Source organism: Balaenoptera musculus, chromosome 5 (genome assembly GCF_009873245.2).
Source record: "Balaenoptera musculus isolate JJ_BM4_2016_0621 chromosome 5, mBalMus1.pri.v3, whole genome shotgun sequence".
NCBI classification, from domain to species: Eukaryota; Metazoa; Chordata; class Mammalia; order Artiodactyla; family Balaenopteridae; genus Balaenoptera; species Balaenoptera musculus.
The window spans coordinates 138,926,731-138,943,753 of NC_045789.1; the positions used below are offsets into that span (position 1 = coordinate 138,926,731).

Consider the following 17,023-nt stretch of genomic DNA (forward strand, 5'->3'; position numbering starts at 1 on the left):
ACCACACCACAGCCACCTGGCAAAGCCTGGGACTTGTCAAGTGAACTGCTATGTTTACCACAGCTTTTCCCCATTCAGGAGAAATCTGTGAGGCTAAACCTTAGTAGCAATGATACTGGGTTTATTATTTTAAAGTTCAATCGTATTACTCTTTGGGTTTTGAGCTTTCTACCCAAACTGTATTTTCCCCTAAGCCCGGTAATTTTCAGGCAAGAACTGCCCCTGCAGTGGCGTTCGGGAGCACGCCGTCACGCCAGCAGGACACGTGCCGGTGGAGGCCGAGTACCTGATCTGCGACACCAGCGCCGGCAGGCTGCTCTGGAGAAGCGGCTCCGAGAAGACCAGGTCTTCAAAGAGGTGCTTGTTGTGCAGCTCCCACGTAACCTGGAACTTTTTCAAGTGTTCGTTCTCCTAGTTAGACAGACACATAGAAGACACACCCAGTCAAAGACTGACAAATTCCCAGAAGGGCTTCTCCCCCCCGCCCCCAAACCCACAGCCCTCTGACCAGGCCCAGAGCATTCTGCTCAGGAGGGGCTGCTACTCCCTGTGCCTCCGGCCTCCCTTCCAAATGGCTCAACACAAAACAAAGGGGCGGCAAGACGCACACAGACGAGGGGACAGAAAAAAGAGAAACCAGCGTACACGTCCGGCAGCCATTTCTCATAACCATGCCTCCCAAATGTACTGCACGCCCTACCTCTCAAACAACTTAAATAAACGCATACAAATCCTCTGATGCCGAAGGACAATCGTGCCTGAGCCTGTCTCGAGAAGTCTCCCGTTCCGACAGACACAGCAACTTCCCTGCTAGAGATGCTGTGTGGAAGCTCTGCTCCTTCTTTCCCTGGCAACCATGGGCAACCTCATCAGTCACTTCCTTCTGAACAACACTTCTGAACATTTGGAAGCATCCTGGCCATCACAGCGAGTGACCTCCAGAGAGAACAGGGTGACCGGGGCAGACAGCACCACGACCTCCCCACGTGCAGCGTTCACATTCAACAGCTTCTGGCCGCAACCACGCGCGTGTAAACCCACACGTCCGTCTGTCAGTCACACGCACACCACTCGTGGTGCACCACCTCGCACGTGGGGAAACATTCCTCACCTGAGTGACCGACGGTCTGGAGAGGCTTCACTGGGCACCACACTCCAGTCCCCTCTGAACAGGTGACTCATGCCACCCCATGTACTGGTCTGTTCCTATTTACTGCATAGCCCAACTGAGCTGAAATTATGACACCTGGAGATGTCAGGACACGATCTACGCGTGGAGATTCCATTGCCCTTGCCCTGATCACTGGTGGACGGAGGGGCTGAGAGGGCAGCTTGGGGCGAGCAGCTCCTGTTCCCGAGCACACACCTGCGGGACGCTGCGGAGCACGCGTGGCCCCGCCCTACCGCGCACGCACACCTGCTCTGCGAGCCGCACGCAGCCCCCTGCTTGTACTTGAGACCCACACGGAGCCTCGGCCGGGCATCCGTGACGTCCGCAGGGAACCCCAAACCCCCGACTCTGTCAGCGCTTCCAGCACCTGTCCTCACTGCGCGTTCTGCCAAAACACCAGGGCCTCCCAGGTCTAAATTTCATCATTCTTGTTTCACACGCAGCGTCTCTCGGAGCAATTACGATACAGGAAAGCTGGGTGGGGCAGAAGACCAGGGCCTGGGAACCGAAAAACTAGGCCCAAGGCCTGGAATGAGGCCTGATTACAAGCACATAATTTTAAGAACGTGCTTGTAATAATGACATAGCCACCGAGGCAGTGAGGAAAGGACATGTGTCACACACTTCAGCAGAGACCACTCTGCACAGGCGCGGTGCCAGCATGAGGACACAGAGACTAGCGCAGCAGGTCCCTGACTGCCGGGAGTCCCCGGGGGACAGAGGATTGGCGACGGTCTGATTTATGATTTGTCTCCATGACAAAGGAGCTAAGGCAGCAGCCAGACTAGGCCCTCAGCCAGATGAGAGAGGGTCCAGGGAAGGCGTCCAGGAGAGCCGAGGTCCTGCCTGGCCTCCCCTGTCGATCTCTGGGACAGAGTCAACAGTCCCTGCCCGCCAGCCTGTGAGCAACCCTGGGCACTAAGTTATAATACTTGCACGGGTGGGACCACAGCTCTGGATTTGGGCTCACATTAACTAAAGGTAATAAAGGTAAAGACCGATTTATGAAGATGTTTGGCATTTTTTATGAAATCTGAAATTATACTTCCAGGTGAGTCATGCAAGAGAAACAGCAGACCCCAAACTCGTTTCACAACCTCAGATCAACTCGGGACAACAACACAGGCTAGTAGTAAGGAGTACTTCCCGTGGGCCAGGCCTGGTTCCTAGTGCTTCCCACATGCGAACTCATCAGCGCCCACAGGAACCCTGAACTTGGTGCTGCCGTGCCCCATTCACAGGCCAGAAACAGTGTACACAGGCTGAGCAACATGCCCTGGGCCTGGGGGGACGGGGTCTGCGGGGGGCGCGGGGGGTGCTGTCACAGCTGCTACGAGAGACCAGACCCGGGGGTTGGCAAAGACTTGGTGCTGCCCCAGCCGGAGGCCAAAGAAAAAGCTCCCGGATGACCTGAGCCTAGGCACTTCGACCCAAACCACTCTCACTTCTCACTTCACCTGCAGGGAGGTGTTTGGGGGTTGGAAGAAGAAAGAGGAAGTGTGTACAGTCAAGTCCTGCAGCAGAGCTTGAGAAACAGCTGGAGATTCAAGATTCTTCTGGCCTTATAAATGGAAATTCAGATTTCACAATTCTTACAGGCTGGGAAGGCATTTCCTAGGTGAATGGAGGCCTAACTTTGGTCCCAGTTTTATTTCAGTGTTTACAATCATTAGAAAACCCGTGGCCGGTCTGATGCCCGGGGGCACGAGCACATTTCCCAGGAAAGGCATGTGTTTGAAGACGCCTCTCTATGCCCTGACACGGTCCGTGGTCCTGCGGCGGCGGGAGGGCAGGAGGGCAGGAGGGGTTGTCTCCAGAGAGGCTAAGGGAGTGAGCACAGCACGAGCTGGCAAGGTGTGCACGGTGAGTGAGCTTGCTGCTTCAAGGACAACTGACCCCACTTGTGGCCAATCCCAAAATCTGAGCTCTCAAGCAAAAACCAGAACTTTGGGAATCTTACATCTGCCACTGTGGCCTTGAAGCTTCTCCACATTTAAAGATCTTTCTGATGAGGATCGCAGGGATGGTGACAAAGGCCATTTTTAATATTGAATATCGTGCTGCCTAACGTGACACTGAATATCTTCAGGAAGATCTGTGTGGCTCATTCAGTGAACCAGTGTTTTCCACACGACCGACGTCTGATGCTGGAAAACCACTTGAAGTGTGAGCTACACCCGTGGGCTGTGACGGAGCAGAGCCGGCTCAGCTCAGTGACACGGCTCCAGGTCCTACACTGCAGCTAACCGTTAAGAAGCACTGTGACTCTGGTGTATTCTCTCAAAGAAGAATATCCACAACAAACTGAAAAGTCTATGAGACTATTCTTCCAAACACGTATCTGTGGGAGGCCCAATTCTCTTCAAAAACTTCAACCAAAACAACCTATGAAGACAGACGGAGCACAGAAGCAGATGTAAGAATCCACACATCCTCCGTTAAGCCAGACACTAAAGAGATGTGCAAACATGTAAACGGTGCCCCTCTTCTTACTAAACGTTTTGTTTTGGAAAACAGTTTTTTTTATTTAGAGATATGCTGTTTATGTTATGCAATGAGCTGTTATTTTAAAAGTGATTTAATGAATATCTTAAATTTCTCCGTTTTAATTTCACCACAGTAAATACTGATAGATAAAATCTGCACAAACAAGAGCTATTTGGGGCTCTCAGTTTTTAAACTGAAAGGAGTCCAAGTCCAAACATGCTGAGACTCTGAGACACGGACTTGGAAGTTAATCTCACCTCGGCTCTGTCAACTCTTACCCTGCTCAGATCATGGGGTAGACCCAGAAAGACGCTGTTATAAATCTGTGAACTGTTCTCAATCCGGTTTGAACACCCCAAACACAAAAAGAGATTTTTGAGATAACTGGGACATTTTTCTGAGCGCACAGAAATCACCATAAGTTTTCTCATGTGTGACAACGGTACAGTGGTTACATGGGATGAAGTGAGCTCGCAGAGGGGATCTGCGTGTTGCCCGACTCACTGACTTCTAGGCTTGGGGGTTTTCACATCACATCAACAGCCCCCCACCCCTGCCAAGGTCACCCTCGGCACAGGCCCTTGCTGTCCCTCCTGTGGGCAGGGTCTCTCCTGCCCCCTCACAGAGGCTGTGATCATCTGTGGTCCCAGCATTATGTGCTGGAGCTAGGCTGTACCTCCTATCTCCCAGGACGAGAAGAAATCTTTGGAGGGAATGCTGGCTTCTGAGCACATGACTTTCTCAGGATTCCACCAGCTTTCGATTTGTTTTTCCCTCCAAGGCTTCTTGCCTTTCATGCCAATGCAGCAATGCGTTTTAAAAGATTCTACCTTGTTTTAGCCTGTGTTATCCAGAGTTCAGCTGTCTCCCTTGGAGGAAGGGAGAGTCCAGGTTACTGCTGTGGTGTCTCACTGGAAACCAAAGTGAGTATCTCCACGTGCGAAGAAAGTGAAGTAGAGATCACTGACCAAATAGCTGTATTTTGAGCTTAGAGCTGATGCTCAGTAAACACGGTCCACATTATTTTCTGGTGGCTGAGGAAGACGGCGTGCGCTCTAAGCGGCCGAGGCGGGTGAGGCGGAGGTGGCCCTGGCTGGCTGGGGGGCAGCAGCAGCTCTCTGCACTGCTCTGTGCACCAGGCTCAGGCCAGTGCTGGCACAGAGCAAGCGGCAGGGGAGCTGGGCTTCTGGAGGACAGGGAGACAGTCAGTGAGCCGGGGGTGGGTGCTGCTTGGGACGCCCGGGGGTCAGCCCCTCAGGCTCGGTACTGAACAGGGTAACCGCCCGCCCATGCATTCACCCGCTCCTTTTCTCACGGCGGGTGCTTCCCTCGAGGTTTTCGGGACTCACTTGCAGGAACGGCAACGCTCTACTGAAGTGATGCTGCTTGAGGAGCTCCGTGAACCCCCCGAAACTACCTGCAAAATTGGTTAATTTTTCTATCGAGGTCTATCGACTTTAGAGTCACATAAAGACCTTACGCTTAAAACCTTCGGAACCACTGGTCACTGCATTTGTTTTAAAATGCAGTTTTACCACTAAGAAAGCACCCAAAACCAGCCCAATGAAGTCTCACTTAATAATAAAATTTGAGTGATGATGAGAAACTCCACAGACTATTAGTAAGTCGAGAAAGCAAAGACGGCTTGTCCCTCCTTCCAGCCGGCAGGTGCGCTTGAGGCTGTCGAGGACCAGGCCCAGGAACTGAGTTTCTACCAGAGGCCTCCGTCCACCCAGTTGTGGTCATTTCCCTTCTGAGGCGGTCAGAGACCGCCCACAGGGGTCGGCGTCTTACGTGGTTCTATAACCTACGCTCAGCCCAGCGCTGGGCTGGCAAGTAGATCAGTGACTACGAGCCGGGGGGGGACACAGGTGCCCTGCCGTCCCCATGCTCTGCATTCCCCCTGAGAACACAGCCCCCATCTGCAGAATTCACAGCACAGCCACTCCTCTGTCTCCTTCCTACTGTCACCCACTCTGGCCCTCACCTCACACAGTCCCCACACCGCGCCCCCAGGCCCCAAGGTCCCCAAGCAGTATTTCCGCTTTCATCCAGCAGCCAAGTCCAGAGGGGAGAGAAAGAGGAGAGGAATCAGGCCCCCAGCCCCGCCTGCACATCTCGGAGGAGGGGAGGGGTGCGCCGGGCCTCCAGACCCCCCCGCCCCCGCCCCAGGCAGGGGACGTAGCCGACTCACCAGGGTGCCGAGGAACGTGCTGATGGTGCGCGCCGCCTGGCACAGGGCACCGTACTCCTCGAGGAGCAGGGAGATGAACTGGTGCGCTTGCGGGGGGCCCTGCAGGGCGGACGGCGACTTCACCCTGGACGCGGCCGACAGCTGCCGCAGGAGCCGGACCTTCATCTCTAGCACGTACTCTCGGGCCTGCTGCTCCAGCCGCTGGTACAGCTGGTAGGGGTCCCGCTCGCAGAGCCTGCACAGGAGAGAGAGTCACCACTCGCCCGCAGTGGGACCCTGGGACCCCGGGGCTGCCCACCTAATGACAACCGCCATCTTCTCACAGTCAGCCCGCTCGACAGAGGGGGAGTCCCAGAGTCACTGGCCAAAAGGCAGCGACCGGAGCCCACTGAGAGCTCGCTGTCAAGCCCCGAGGCGACGCCGGGTCAGACGCGAAGCCAGGTGGCTGGGCGAGTCCCGGGACTCAGGCAGCCAGCAGGTGGCAGAGCGGGTACAGCTGAGCCGCGCGGGGGCCACAGAACTGCTGAGCCCGGGAGACCCCAGCACTCATCTCTGAACGCTTATATGCGGACAGGTGAAAAGCCACGGCCCCCAGAGGTGACACCTGGGCTGCAGCACGGGAGCGGGCTGCTCTTTCTTCTTCCTAGGAATTCAGTATCTGATCCAAGTGGGCTTCTTCTACTATTCTCATAATCAGAAGAAACTTTACAGACAGTATATCTCCTTTTAAATCATCCCACCAAAAAATAATAAAAGCGATAAGGTAAAATGTGTAAGCTGAAGATCAGAGACAACAAATCAATACATGAAAAAAAAAAAAAAATCAATACATGCCCCAATCAGGCCACACAGCAATGATCATTTTCATGAATTTCTTCCCTAACTTGGAGATCATCAACTTTTACCAACTTGTTCTATAGTAACTGTCATGACTATGTTTAAAGTGACCACTCGCTTCAGCTGTGCACTTCTGAGGAGCCTCCAGACGGAAATCTACAACCGCTGAAGCGACAACTCCAATACCCGTCTAGAGCCCATCACCAGGAGGAACCACTGTGACCTCAGCACACAAGCTGTAAAATACATTAAGCTGTAGTTCCTGGATTTGGATAACGGATCCTTTCACCTCTGGGCACCACGCTGGGTCAAAAGAGAAGACTGTAAGTTGTCACCTATTCCACTTCTAAGTCACCACACTACCTAGATTGTAAAAGACAAGAGCCGAGTGAAAATGGAACTTGTGTAGCCTTACAAAAAACGTGGCCAGAGAAACAGTAAGAACTGATGGGACCCCCACTGTGGTGAGTCTACTTCAGATATAGATATATTAATTGTTTAGCTTAGCATGACAATCATAAGTTTAATTACTAGTACAGCAACTGTTCTCTGAAACAGAATGTATTTCACCTCTTAAAGGAAACTCACTTAAAGGAAGACTCAAAATGACACAGGGACAATCGAACTTACAAGGAGACTGGACGCCTCCTTCTTGGTTCTCTTCGCCTGCTGGAATTAGACATGCATTGCATTTTATTTCTTTGTCCACTTCTGTATCTTATAAATTTAATGACATGACCACATGGTACTTTTGCAAGTAGACTTGTAAAAAGTGCTACGGCCAAGGGGCAGGAAGATGAAGGTGCTGTGGGAGCTCACCCAGCCGTGCGTTAAACAAGCACTGGCCCCGGCGGCTGTGTCAAAGCCACAGCAGGAAGATGCCAGGAAAACAAACTCTCAGGCCACTGGATGCTCAGAGCACATGCACATACAGAGCGTAATTCCAGGTAGTGGCAGCAACATGATAAAAAAGAAGGGAAGGGTTGATAAAGAATGATGGGGGAGGCCCCTCGGAGTTTAGGTCAGGTGGTCTCTTTGAGATGGTGACTCTGAAGTCTAAAGTGAAGGATGGAAGGGAGGAAAAAAAACCCTGAGCAAGGAAGAACATTCCAGACTGAGCGAAGAGCAGAAACCAGCAGGTCTGTGGAGGACGGCATGAGAGCCGAGCGGTGTGGCTGAACGCAGTGACGATGTGTGAAAATGGGGGGCGGGGTGGGGGGGGGGGGAGGGAGGCAGAGCAGCAGGACACCGAGGGCCACGGAAAGGGGCAAAGGAGAATCGCCGCCAGCTGCACAGGTCCTAGTGGTGCCTTAAGGCTTTACAGACAGCCCTTCCTCGTGTGTACTGGCACTCAGACAACAAGAGGAGGGTCCTTAGACATGGAGACTAGGAAAAACGTAGTACACGTAAAATGTGTGAAAAACATGTGACACATATATACCCAGACCTCAAATGGGGGCGTGGAATTTTTCCATTCTTAACGGTATGTTTCATTACTAGAATACTGCTGTTTCCCAAACCTCTCTGCCATAACATCCCATCTGAACAATTATTTACTGAGCATTTCCTTTCAATTGTCTCTTATTTTACTTTGGCCTCTTCCTAAGCATTCACAAGCTGTGAAGCTGCAAGTGTGACATGCAGGTTATACATACTTTCCTAATATTCACTAGGAAACCTAACTTCTAAAAAAGGCACACACCACCTAGAGCCATTTCATGTAGTCAAACCCTAAACACACCGGCCAAATCACTAACTAGTTAATACAGCCCACAGCCAGTCACCACACCCATCTCCAGGATGAACTCTACAGCACAGCGAACAAGAGGTTACAGAACCCCAAAGGGGCTGCATTCAAAACGTGAAAAAAAGACCAAAGTGAGAATCAGTTCATGGAATGTCTCGCTCAAATTTACCGCTTTTATTTGGAACATCTCTAAAAAGAGGAAAAACATGGTACAAACTCTAAGGAAGAATAAAAATTACACCCACTTCAAACTCTGTGCTGTCACTGAGCACAAGGTCCCCGCCTGCGCAAGCGCGCCCTGCCGTGAGCCCCGCCCAGTGAGAAGCACCTGTGTGAACAGGCCTGTGACAACTGGCTCTCCATCCACCACCGGACCTCACGGGGCCTCGGTTTTCTCATCTCCTAAGCGGCATAACTGCCTCTCCTCCATGGGGCGATAAAGCAGGAGTGCCTGAGAAAGTGCTCAGCAAGTGCCCAAAAGGAGTCCTACTGTCAGCCTCAACACACTAAGGAATGAGAGAAGTACGTCCATTCACTTTCATTACACAGGTAATAAGCCTTCCATCAGAATGAGAATCTGAGAGTTCACCCAGCCCGTCTGCTGCAGGCCTGCCACGTGCCCAGGGCTGAGCTCGCGGGACAAGCTCTCCCAACCCCGAGAGGGGAGTCCCCCTGAGCAGAGGGGAGGCCCGGGTGGGCGGCTGGTGGGGGAGGGCCGCGCCCGGGCAACACGCACCTGTCCACGAGCTCCTTCACCCCCTCCTTGTCGGGCACCAGAGACTGGTCCTGGTCGTCCGCCAGCGGGGTGCCCGCCTGCCGGTAGATGCAGCGGACCGTGTAGCGCACTTCCGACCAGTAGTTCTGCAGCTGCTGAGGTTCCCGCTCTGCCTCTGCCGAAATCTCCCTGGGGACAAACGCCCACAGGACCGGCACCATCAGCCCCGGCATAGCCCCCAGGGCCCTTGGCCGTCAAGGCTCCCATGGGCCCTGGTCCGCCTCGGCCGAGCCGGGCCCAGAGGTCAATCAGGACCCGCGCGTCCAGCTCCTCTTCCCAGTCCTCTGGCAGCGGCGGTGACGGCCTCCCCAGCCCCCAAGTCGGAGGCATCCATCGACCCGAGACCCTCACTATTTCGGGGAGGCTCCCGCCCTTTGTGAGGACGTGCCTCCTCCCACCAGTCCTCAAGGGCAGCGACGAAGGAGGACCCCACCCCCGCAGGCGGAGGGTCCCCGATACCCGTACCTGCGCTCGCTGCAGGCCTCGCAGGCGCACGCGGTGTCCGAGGGGGCGGCCGTGGGCAACGGCTGGGCACCCAGGGTGAGCCTCCCGCCACCGGCCTCGGGCTGCGAGCCGCCGAGCGGGGAGTGAAGAAGGAAGTCTTGACCCTGCTTTAGAGAAAAGAGGACAGACTCATTATGAGTGATGCTCACGGCCCAAATTCGTTACTAACTGTTCGGGACAACGCCTTTTAGAAAAAATGTAAAACCTACACACCAAAAAGAGAATATTTCAACCGACACTACATAGGAAACTTTCTCTCTGACACCCAAGAATTTTGTCTGGAATCGATTATTTTTTTACCTTCTGATAGTCACATCACAACCACACGAGGACGGTCCATGAATCTCCTTCATACATTAAAAAAGAGCAATTCCACTCCCAGTGCCCTAACTGGTACCTGCAACCACCATCCCGGGGGACACCACTCCGCAGAAACCTGAGCCTCTGCCCCACAACATCCAGGAGGAAGTGGGCTCAGACCTTGCCACCCAGCGGCCGCCATGGAGATCACGACCCCTCACCTCCCCCTGCCTCAGAACACGGTCCCACGACCCGCACAGCCGCCACCTGGTCCCTCGGGGATGTGGGCTCCAGGTTTAGGTCTGAGGAACCCCACACAGTGCAGGAAGGTGCTTGCACGTCCCGCAGGGCTCGTGAGCAGGGCAGCCAGCTCCAGCCAGCGCCCCGGTGGCCTGAAGAGAAGGGCCGAGTCACGGGAGAGGCTCCTGAAGGGAGGACAGCATCGCTCCTCCTCCCGGCACCGTCAGGTCAAGTGTAAAGGCTCTGAGACGAGCCCGGCTCAGACCTCAGACGGGTGCCAACTCCCCCACCTGCGGCCCCACCCCATCCGCTGCTGGATGAAGCACAAGAAAATCCTCCAGTGGAGGGGTCAGGAGCAGGGGAGCCACCCCCAAGCCGAGGGCAGAACTTGCGCCGTCATCAAAGAACAGCCCCCAGCCCGAAAACATTCCTGCTGGGTGAGCGGACCCCGGAGTTACACCGGGGGCAGAGGCACAGCGGGGACGGGGGTGTCACACAGTCCCCAGCAGGCAGTCCAGTGCAAGGTCTCGACTGAGGCCTAGGAAAACCTCAACAGGGCCTCCTATGGGCAAGAGCCACCCGCCAGGGACCACCTGTGAGGACCGCAGGGCCTGGGCACCAGAGGGGACCACAGAGAGACCAGCAAAGAACGGAAGAGCGGGGGTGGCAAGGGGAAGGCCGCAGGACAGGCACCGCTGCCCTCCAGCCCCGCAACATGCCCTTGGGTGACGCCGACGTCACTCACGGAAGCTGAGGGAGAAGCTCTGAACCAGATGAGACACTTGCGCTTTCTGCAGATGGGACATGCATTCCTGAAAATGAGACAATGCTGATTCTAACTGTGACCGGAGAGGCCACGGGTCTGACTGACAAGTCAGCGAGGGGCAGGCACGGGCGGTCAGACGAGACGGGTCTGAGGCGGTGGTGGAGGAAGCAGGCTGCTCCCCGAGAGCAGCGAGGCTGCGCGCCCTGCCTCCACCCCACACGCGCCCACACTCCACCCACGTGTCCAGCCCAGCCGAGGCCACTGTCACCCACCCCAGGCCTGGATACCACGGTGCTACAGCCACCCTGCACACCGAGGGTCCGTTCTCCAAGCAGCAGCCAGAGTGGTGTTTAACGTACGAATGAGACCATACACATCCCTGCAAAGACCCTCCCACACCACTTGAATAGACTCTCAATGTCTTCCCGCTGTCTTCCAGGTTGGCCAGGACCAACATCTGCTTTTACTTCACTGCACTTGCTCCCTTCACCCAGAGCGCTAATCTACTAAGCCTTTGAATGGCTTCCGACAAAAGAAGAATTCTCTCCATCAATCACACCTCAGCAAAAAGATACCTACTCAGGGGGGCTGGTTGAACCAGTTCTCAATTCTTGCGTCTCAGCTCCAAACCCACCACTTTCTGCCCTGCAAACACTGCTCCTCTGCTGTGGTCGGCATCTGGCCTCTTCGGCAGAGGCCTCCCTCCTGGTTCCCGGCTGCACTGGCCCACTCCTACCGCTCGGCGGCCGAGGGACTGGGTGCAGCCCCCGCTCCGGCGAGCCCGCCAGCCGCTGCTTCAGCCTCCCAGCAGCCCCTCTGCTCCAAGTGTGTCCTCGAGCCCTGCCCTGACCCGGAGCGGCTGCTCCCTGGATGCACCACGACTGCAGCCTTAGAGCTCCCTTCTCGGGTCTGGGCACGGGTCTCCTGTCACTAGCTCATCACTCTCCACGTTCAAGTGACCCTGTCCCTTCTCGGGTCTGGGCACGGGTCTCCTGTCACTAGCTCATCACTCTCCACGTTCAAGTGACCCTGTCCCTTCTCGGGTCTGGGCACGGGTCTCCTGTCACTAGCTCATCACTCTCCACGTTCAAGTGACCCTGTTCACATCAGTGGTGCGCTGCCGCCTCCTGACCTTGGTCACCCTGGCTAATCTCTGACATCACAAACTGCTATCTGAATTCCTGGGGTTTTCCTGTTTTTGACCTGTCTTCACCACCACAAGATCAGTTCCGTGAGAGCAGGACCCGTTCTGACCCGCCTGCCACTGCACACGAGCACCAACGATGCTGCCGGGTACCCTGGACAGACTCAGAGCAGCAGCCAAGAACCTGAAAAAGTAGCCTTTCCTACTGACATGGGAGGAAGTTTTAGACCTTTCAAAATAGGGCGCATGGCGACCATATGGTAAATCCTTAAACGTGTCACCTTACGGTGCGCATCTTAGACAGATTTAACTTCAGTTACTATGTTCTGCCCAAGTCCAACACAGTTTAAAAGAATACAACAAAACCCAACACTTCAACAATGTGAAATATACAATGTCCAGCATCCAATAACAAAGCCAAGAGGCAGGAAAATACAACACATAACCGGGAGGGAAACCAATCAATAGAAACAGACCCCCAAGTAACAGAGACGATGCAACCAACAGACAGGAATCTGGAACTGGAGACTATGAATAAACTCCATATGTTCACGAAAGTAGAGGAAAACAAATATGATGAGGTGAGAGACCAAAGATGTAAAAATAAGCAAATGGAACTTCTGGAGATGAAAAATAAAAAATATCTTGAAAGAAAAAAATACATGAGATAGACTTAAGAGCAGATTATACCCAGCGGAATATCAATAAACCTGAAGACAAGTAATAAAAATAAATATCCAAATGAAGCACAGCGAGAAACAGGATTGAGAAAAACAAAGCATTTGTACGACAAAATCAAGATGTCTAACACACAGGTAACTGTGTCCCAGGAAAAAAGGGGCTAAGTGAATAAACAGTTGAAGATGTCCCAAATTTGATGAAACTGTAAACTGACATATCTTAAAAGCCCCTGCAATCCCAAGCACAATAAACCAAAGCTAACAACCAAGGCACACAGAGCAAAACTGCTAAACACCAGTGAGAAGTACACAGCTGAGAAGCAGGTAGAGGAAACCACCCCTTCCGTCTACAGGAGCAAAGAGAAGAACAACAACGCCACTTCGCATCAGAAACGGGTTGGGCAGCAAAGACCTGACCTACAGCCTAGAATTCTGAACAAAAGTATCGGTTAAAAATGAGGGCAAAATAAAAGCTCTCAGTCAGACAAACAGAAGCTTCCCTGCACGACAAGAAATGTTAAAGGCAGTTCCAGTTAAATGGCCCCAAGTGGAGATGTGGGGCTACACAAAGGAACGAAGAGGACCACAGATGATAAAGATGTGGGCCAAAGACCCCTCTCATTTGTAAACTCTTTTAAAAAGATAACTAACCTGGGGGGGGGGGGTGGTGGGCAGGGAGAGGGATAAATTAGGAGTTTGGGATTAGTGGATACAAACTACTATACATAAAATAGATAAAAAACAAGGTCCTACTGCATAGCACAAGGAACTATATTCAATATTCTATAATAAACCATAATGGAAAAGAATATGAAAAAAGAATATGTATGTATAACTGACTCACTTTGCTGTACACCAGAAACTAACACAACACTGTAAATCAACTCTACTTCAAAAATAAGAGAGAGACTAAGCAAACTATGATATCAGAATGATGGAATACTCTGCAGCCATTAAAATATGTATAGAGTCTATAGAGAGATATGAAAAAAAAAAGTTAACTATTTAAAGCAAAAATAATAAAAATCTATGGTAAAGTTTACAATAGGTATGCAAATAATATATGACTATACTAGCACAAAAAATGGTGGTGCTCTGAGTACAATATTGAAAGGTTCTTACACTACATTTAAGTACATAATATTCTTTGAAAGTAGAGGCTGAAATGTTGAAGATACATACTGTAAACTCTAGAACCATTAAAAATTATGAAACAAGGTGATACTGGTAATAAGCCAAGAAGAGGTAAAACAGGGTTATAAAAATATTCGGGGACTTTCCTGGTGGTCCAGTAGTAAAGTATGCACCTTATAATGCAGGGGACGCGGGTTCGACCCCTGGTCGGGAAACTAAGATCTCACATGCCACGGGGCAACTAAGCCCACAAGCAATAACTATTGAGCCCGCGCACCTCCACTAGAGAGCCCATGTGCCGCAACTACGGAGCCCACGCGCCCTAGAGCCTGCACGCCACAACTAGAGAAGAGAAAACCCACAAACCACAACTAGAGAGAAGCCTGTGTGCCTCAACAAAGATCCTGCATGCTGCAACTAAGACCCGATGCAGCTAAAAATAAATAAATAAAAATAAATAATAAATCTTTAAAAAGAAAGAAAGAAAGAAAAATATTCAATTAATCCAAATGAAAAGAAGGAAAAGAAGTAAAGAACAGCAAACAACAGAAGGGAAAAATAGGGGTGGAAAAAAAAAAAAGCAAGATGGTATATTTAAATCCAAACTATCAATAATTACATTAAATGGAAATAAATATTCCAATTGTTAGCAGAGATGGTCAGATTGGATTAAAAAGCAAGAGCCACTATGTTTTCTACAGGAGATTACAAAGACACAAAGAGGTTGAAAATAAAGGTTAGGAGAAAAATTCCATGCAAACACTAACCAAAAAAAGCTGGGTGGCTGTATTAGTATCAGCAGAAGTTGGCTTCAGAACAAGGAATATTGGCACCAGTGAAGGAGATGATGAATATGATGATGCTAAAATAATAATGACAATGAGACTGATTCAACAAGAAGCAATAACAATGCTAAATGGGTAAGCACTCTAATAACAGAGCTCAAAATACACGAGGCAGGAATTAAAAAGATAAATGTAAAAGTCCACAATTACGTCTGGAAATTTCAACACTCCTTTCAATAACTGGACTAGACGGAAACATCAGAAAGGGTGTCAACGTGACCACCACCGTCAACCAATCTGATCTCACTAACACTCACAGTACACTCTTCCCAACAACAGCAGAACACAAATTCTTTCAAGTGCACATGGAACATTAACCAAGACTGAACATAAAACAAATGTCAACACATTAAAAAAAAATCAATCATATAAAGTACGTTCTCTGATTACAATGATAATAGTAATAAAAAGAAGGTCAAAAGGTACAAACTTCCATTTATAAAATAAATAAGTCAAGAGGATCTAATGTACAGCATGGTGACTATGTTAATAATGCTCTACTGCATATTTGAAAGGTGCTAAGAGAGTATATCTTAAAAGTCCTCATCACACACAAAAAAACTGTTTTTGTAACTATGTATGATGATGGACGTTAACTAGACTTACTGCAGTGATCATTTTGCAATATATACAAATACTGAATCATTATGTTGTACACCTGAAACTAATAGAATGTTGTATGTCAATTATACCTTAATTCTGGGAACTCCCTGGTGATCTAGTGGTTAGGACTCAGCGTTTTCACTGCCAGGGCCCAGGTTTGATCCCTGGTCGGGGAACTAAGATCCCTCAAGCTGCACGGCACAGCCAAATTAAAAAATACATATACCTCAATTTAAAAAAAGATATCTAGAAAACACACCAAATTATAAGGAAGTTAAAAAACACACTTCTAAATAACCCATGGGTCAAAGGATAAATCATACTAAGAGTAAGTATAAAATATTTTGAACAGAATGAAAAACACAACATATCGAAATTTGTGGCATGCAGCTAAAGGAATGCTTGGATAGAATTTTAGGGAATAAAACACGTATCAGAAAAGAAGAAAGGTCTCAAATCAATGATGTAAACTTCTACCTTAAGAAACCAAAAGAAAAAAAAAAAAAAAAAGAAACCAAAAGAATAACAAATTAAGTATAAAGTAGAAAGAAAGAAAGAATAAACCTAACAGCAGAAATTAATAAAATAGAAAATGGAAAATCAATTAAACCAAAATGTGGTTCTTTTCCCTTTTATTGAAAAGATCAATAAAAATGATAAACCTCTAGCCAGGCTATCAGGGAAAAAAAGACAAAAACAAAACCCAAACAACTGATATCAGGAATGAAAGGGAGGGCACACAATCACTACAGATCCTGTGAAAAATTAAAAAATAACAAGGGAATATTCTGAACAACTTCATACCAATATATTTGACATAAAAAGGGCGAATTTCTTTTTTCCCCCAGTTTTACTGAGATACAATTGACATATATCACAGTATATGTTTAAAATGTACAGCAAAACGACTTGACTTGCATATACTGTGAAATTTCTTTAAAGACAAAAATTAACAAAGCTCACTCATGAAGAAAGACAATCTTTACTAACTAAATTGGACTCACAGTTCAAAACCTTCCCAATAATGCCAATTCTAGGTCAAGACAGCTTCACTGGTGAATTCTACCAAACATTTAAGGCAGAAATAATACCAATTCTACACAACCTTTTCCAGAAAATTAAAGAAGAGTGAATACTTCCCAGCTCATTCTAAAAGGCAAATATTACCCTGACACCAAAACCACACAAAGATATTGTCAGACAAGAAACTTAGAGACTAATATCCTTCATGAACACAGATGCAACAATCTTTAGAAAAACATTAGCAAATCCAATACAGCAATCTATAAAAAAGATAATACACCACAACCAAGTGTGGATTATCCCAGGAATGCAAGGTTCATTCAACATTTCAAAAATCACCATAATTAATTTTGTTAACAAACTAAAAAAGAAAAGCTCTATGATCATCTAAATAGATGTAGGAAGAGAATTTGTCAAAATTAAATATCCATTCATGATAACTCTCAGCAAACTAAAAACAGAAGTAAACTTCTCCAACCTGATCTATAAGATTCTACTCCTATACTTAATGGTGAAAAACTAAATGCTTTCCCCTTAACACTGGGAACAGGGAAGGATGTCTGCTCATACCAC

General features: G+C 49.6%; 1 protein-coding gene across 7 annotated transcripts in view; it reads right to left on the reverse strand.

The window, feature by feature from the left end:
* Window positions 1-17,023, reverse strand: part of FAM193A (family with sequence similarity 193 member A) — a 173,028-nt gene that overhangs the window by 65,589 nt on the left and 90,416 nt on the right. For 3 of the 7 annotated variants that reach the window (XM_036853424.1, XM_036853428.1, XM_036853426.1), the window contains 4 exons: window positions 9,677-9,822; window positions 9,173-9,340; window positions 5,853-6,087; window positions 287-411 (listed from right to left, as the gene is read on the reverse strand). In XM_036853424.1, coding sequence (XP_036709319.1) covers window positions 287-411; window positions 5,853-6,087; window positions 9,173-9,340; window positions 9,677-9,822 — 674 coding nt within the window. Of the gene's footprint in view, window positions 1-286; window positions 412-5,852; window positions 6,088-9,172; window positions 9,341-9,676; window positions 9,823-11,000; window positions 11,068-17,023 lie in introns of all 7 variants that reach the window. The other 4 variants (XM_036853425.1, XM_036853427.1, XM_036853423.1 and 1 more) reach the window with 3 other exon arrangements.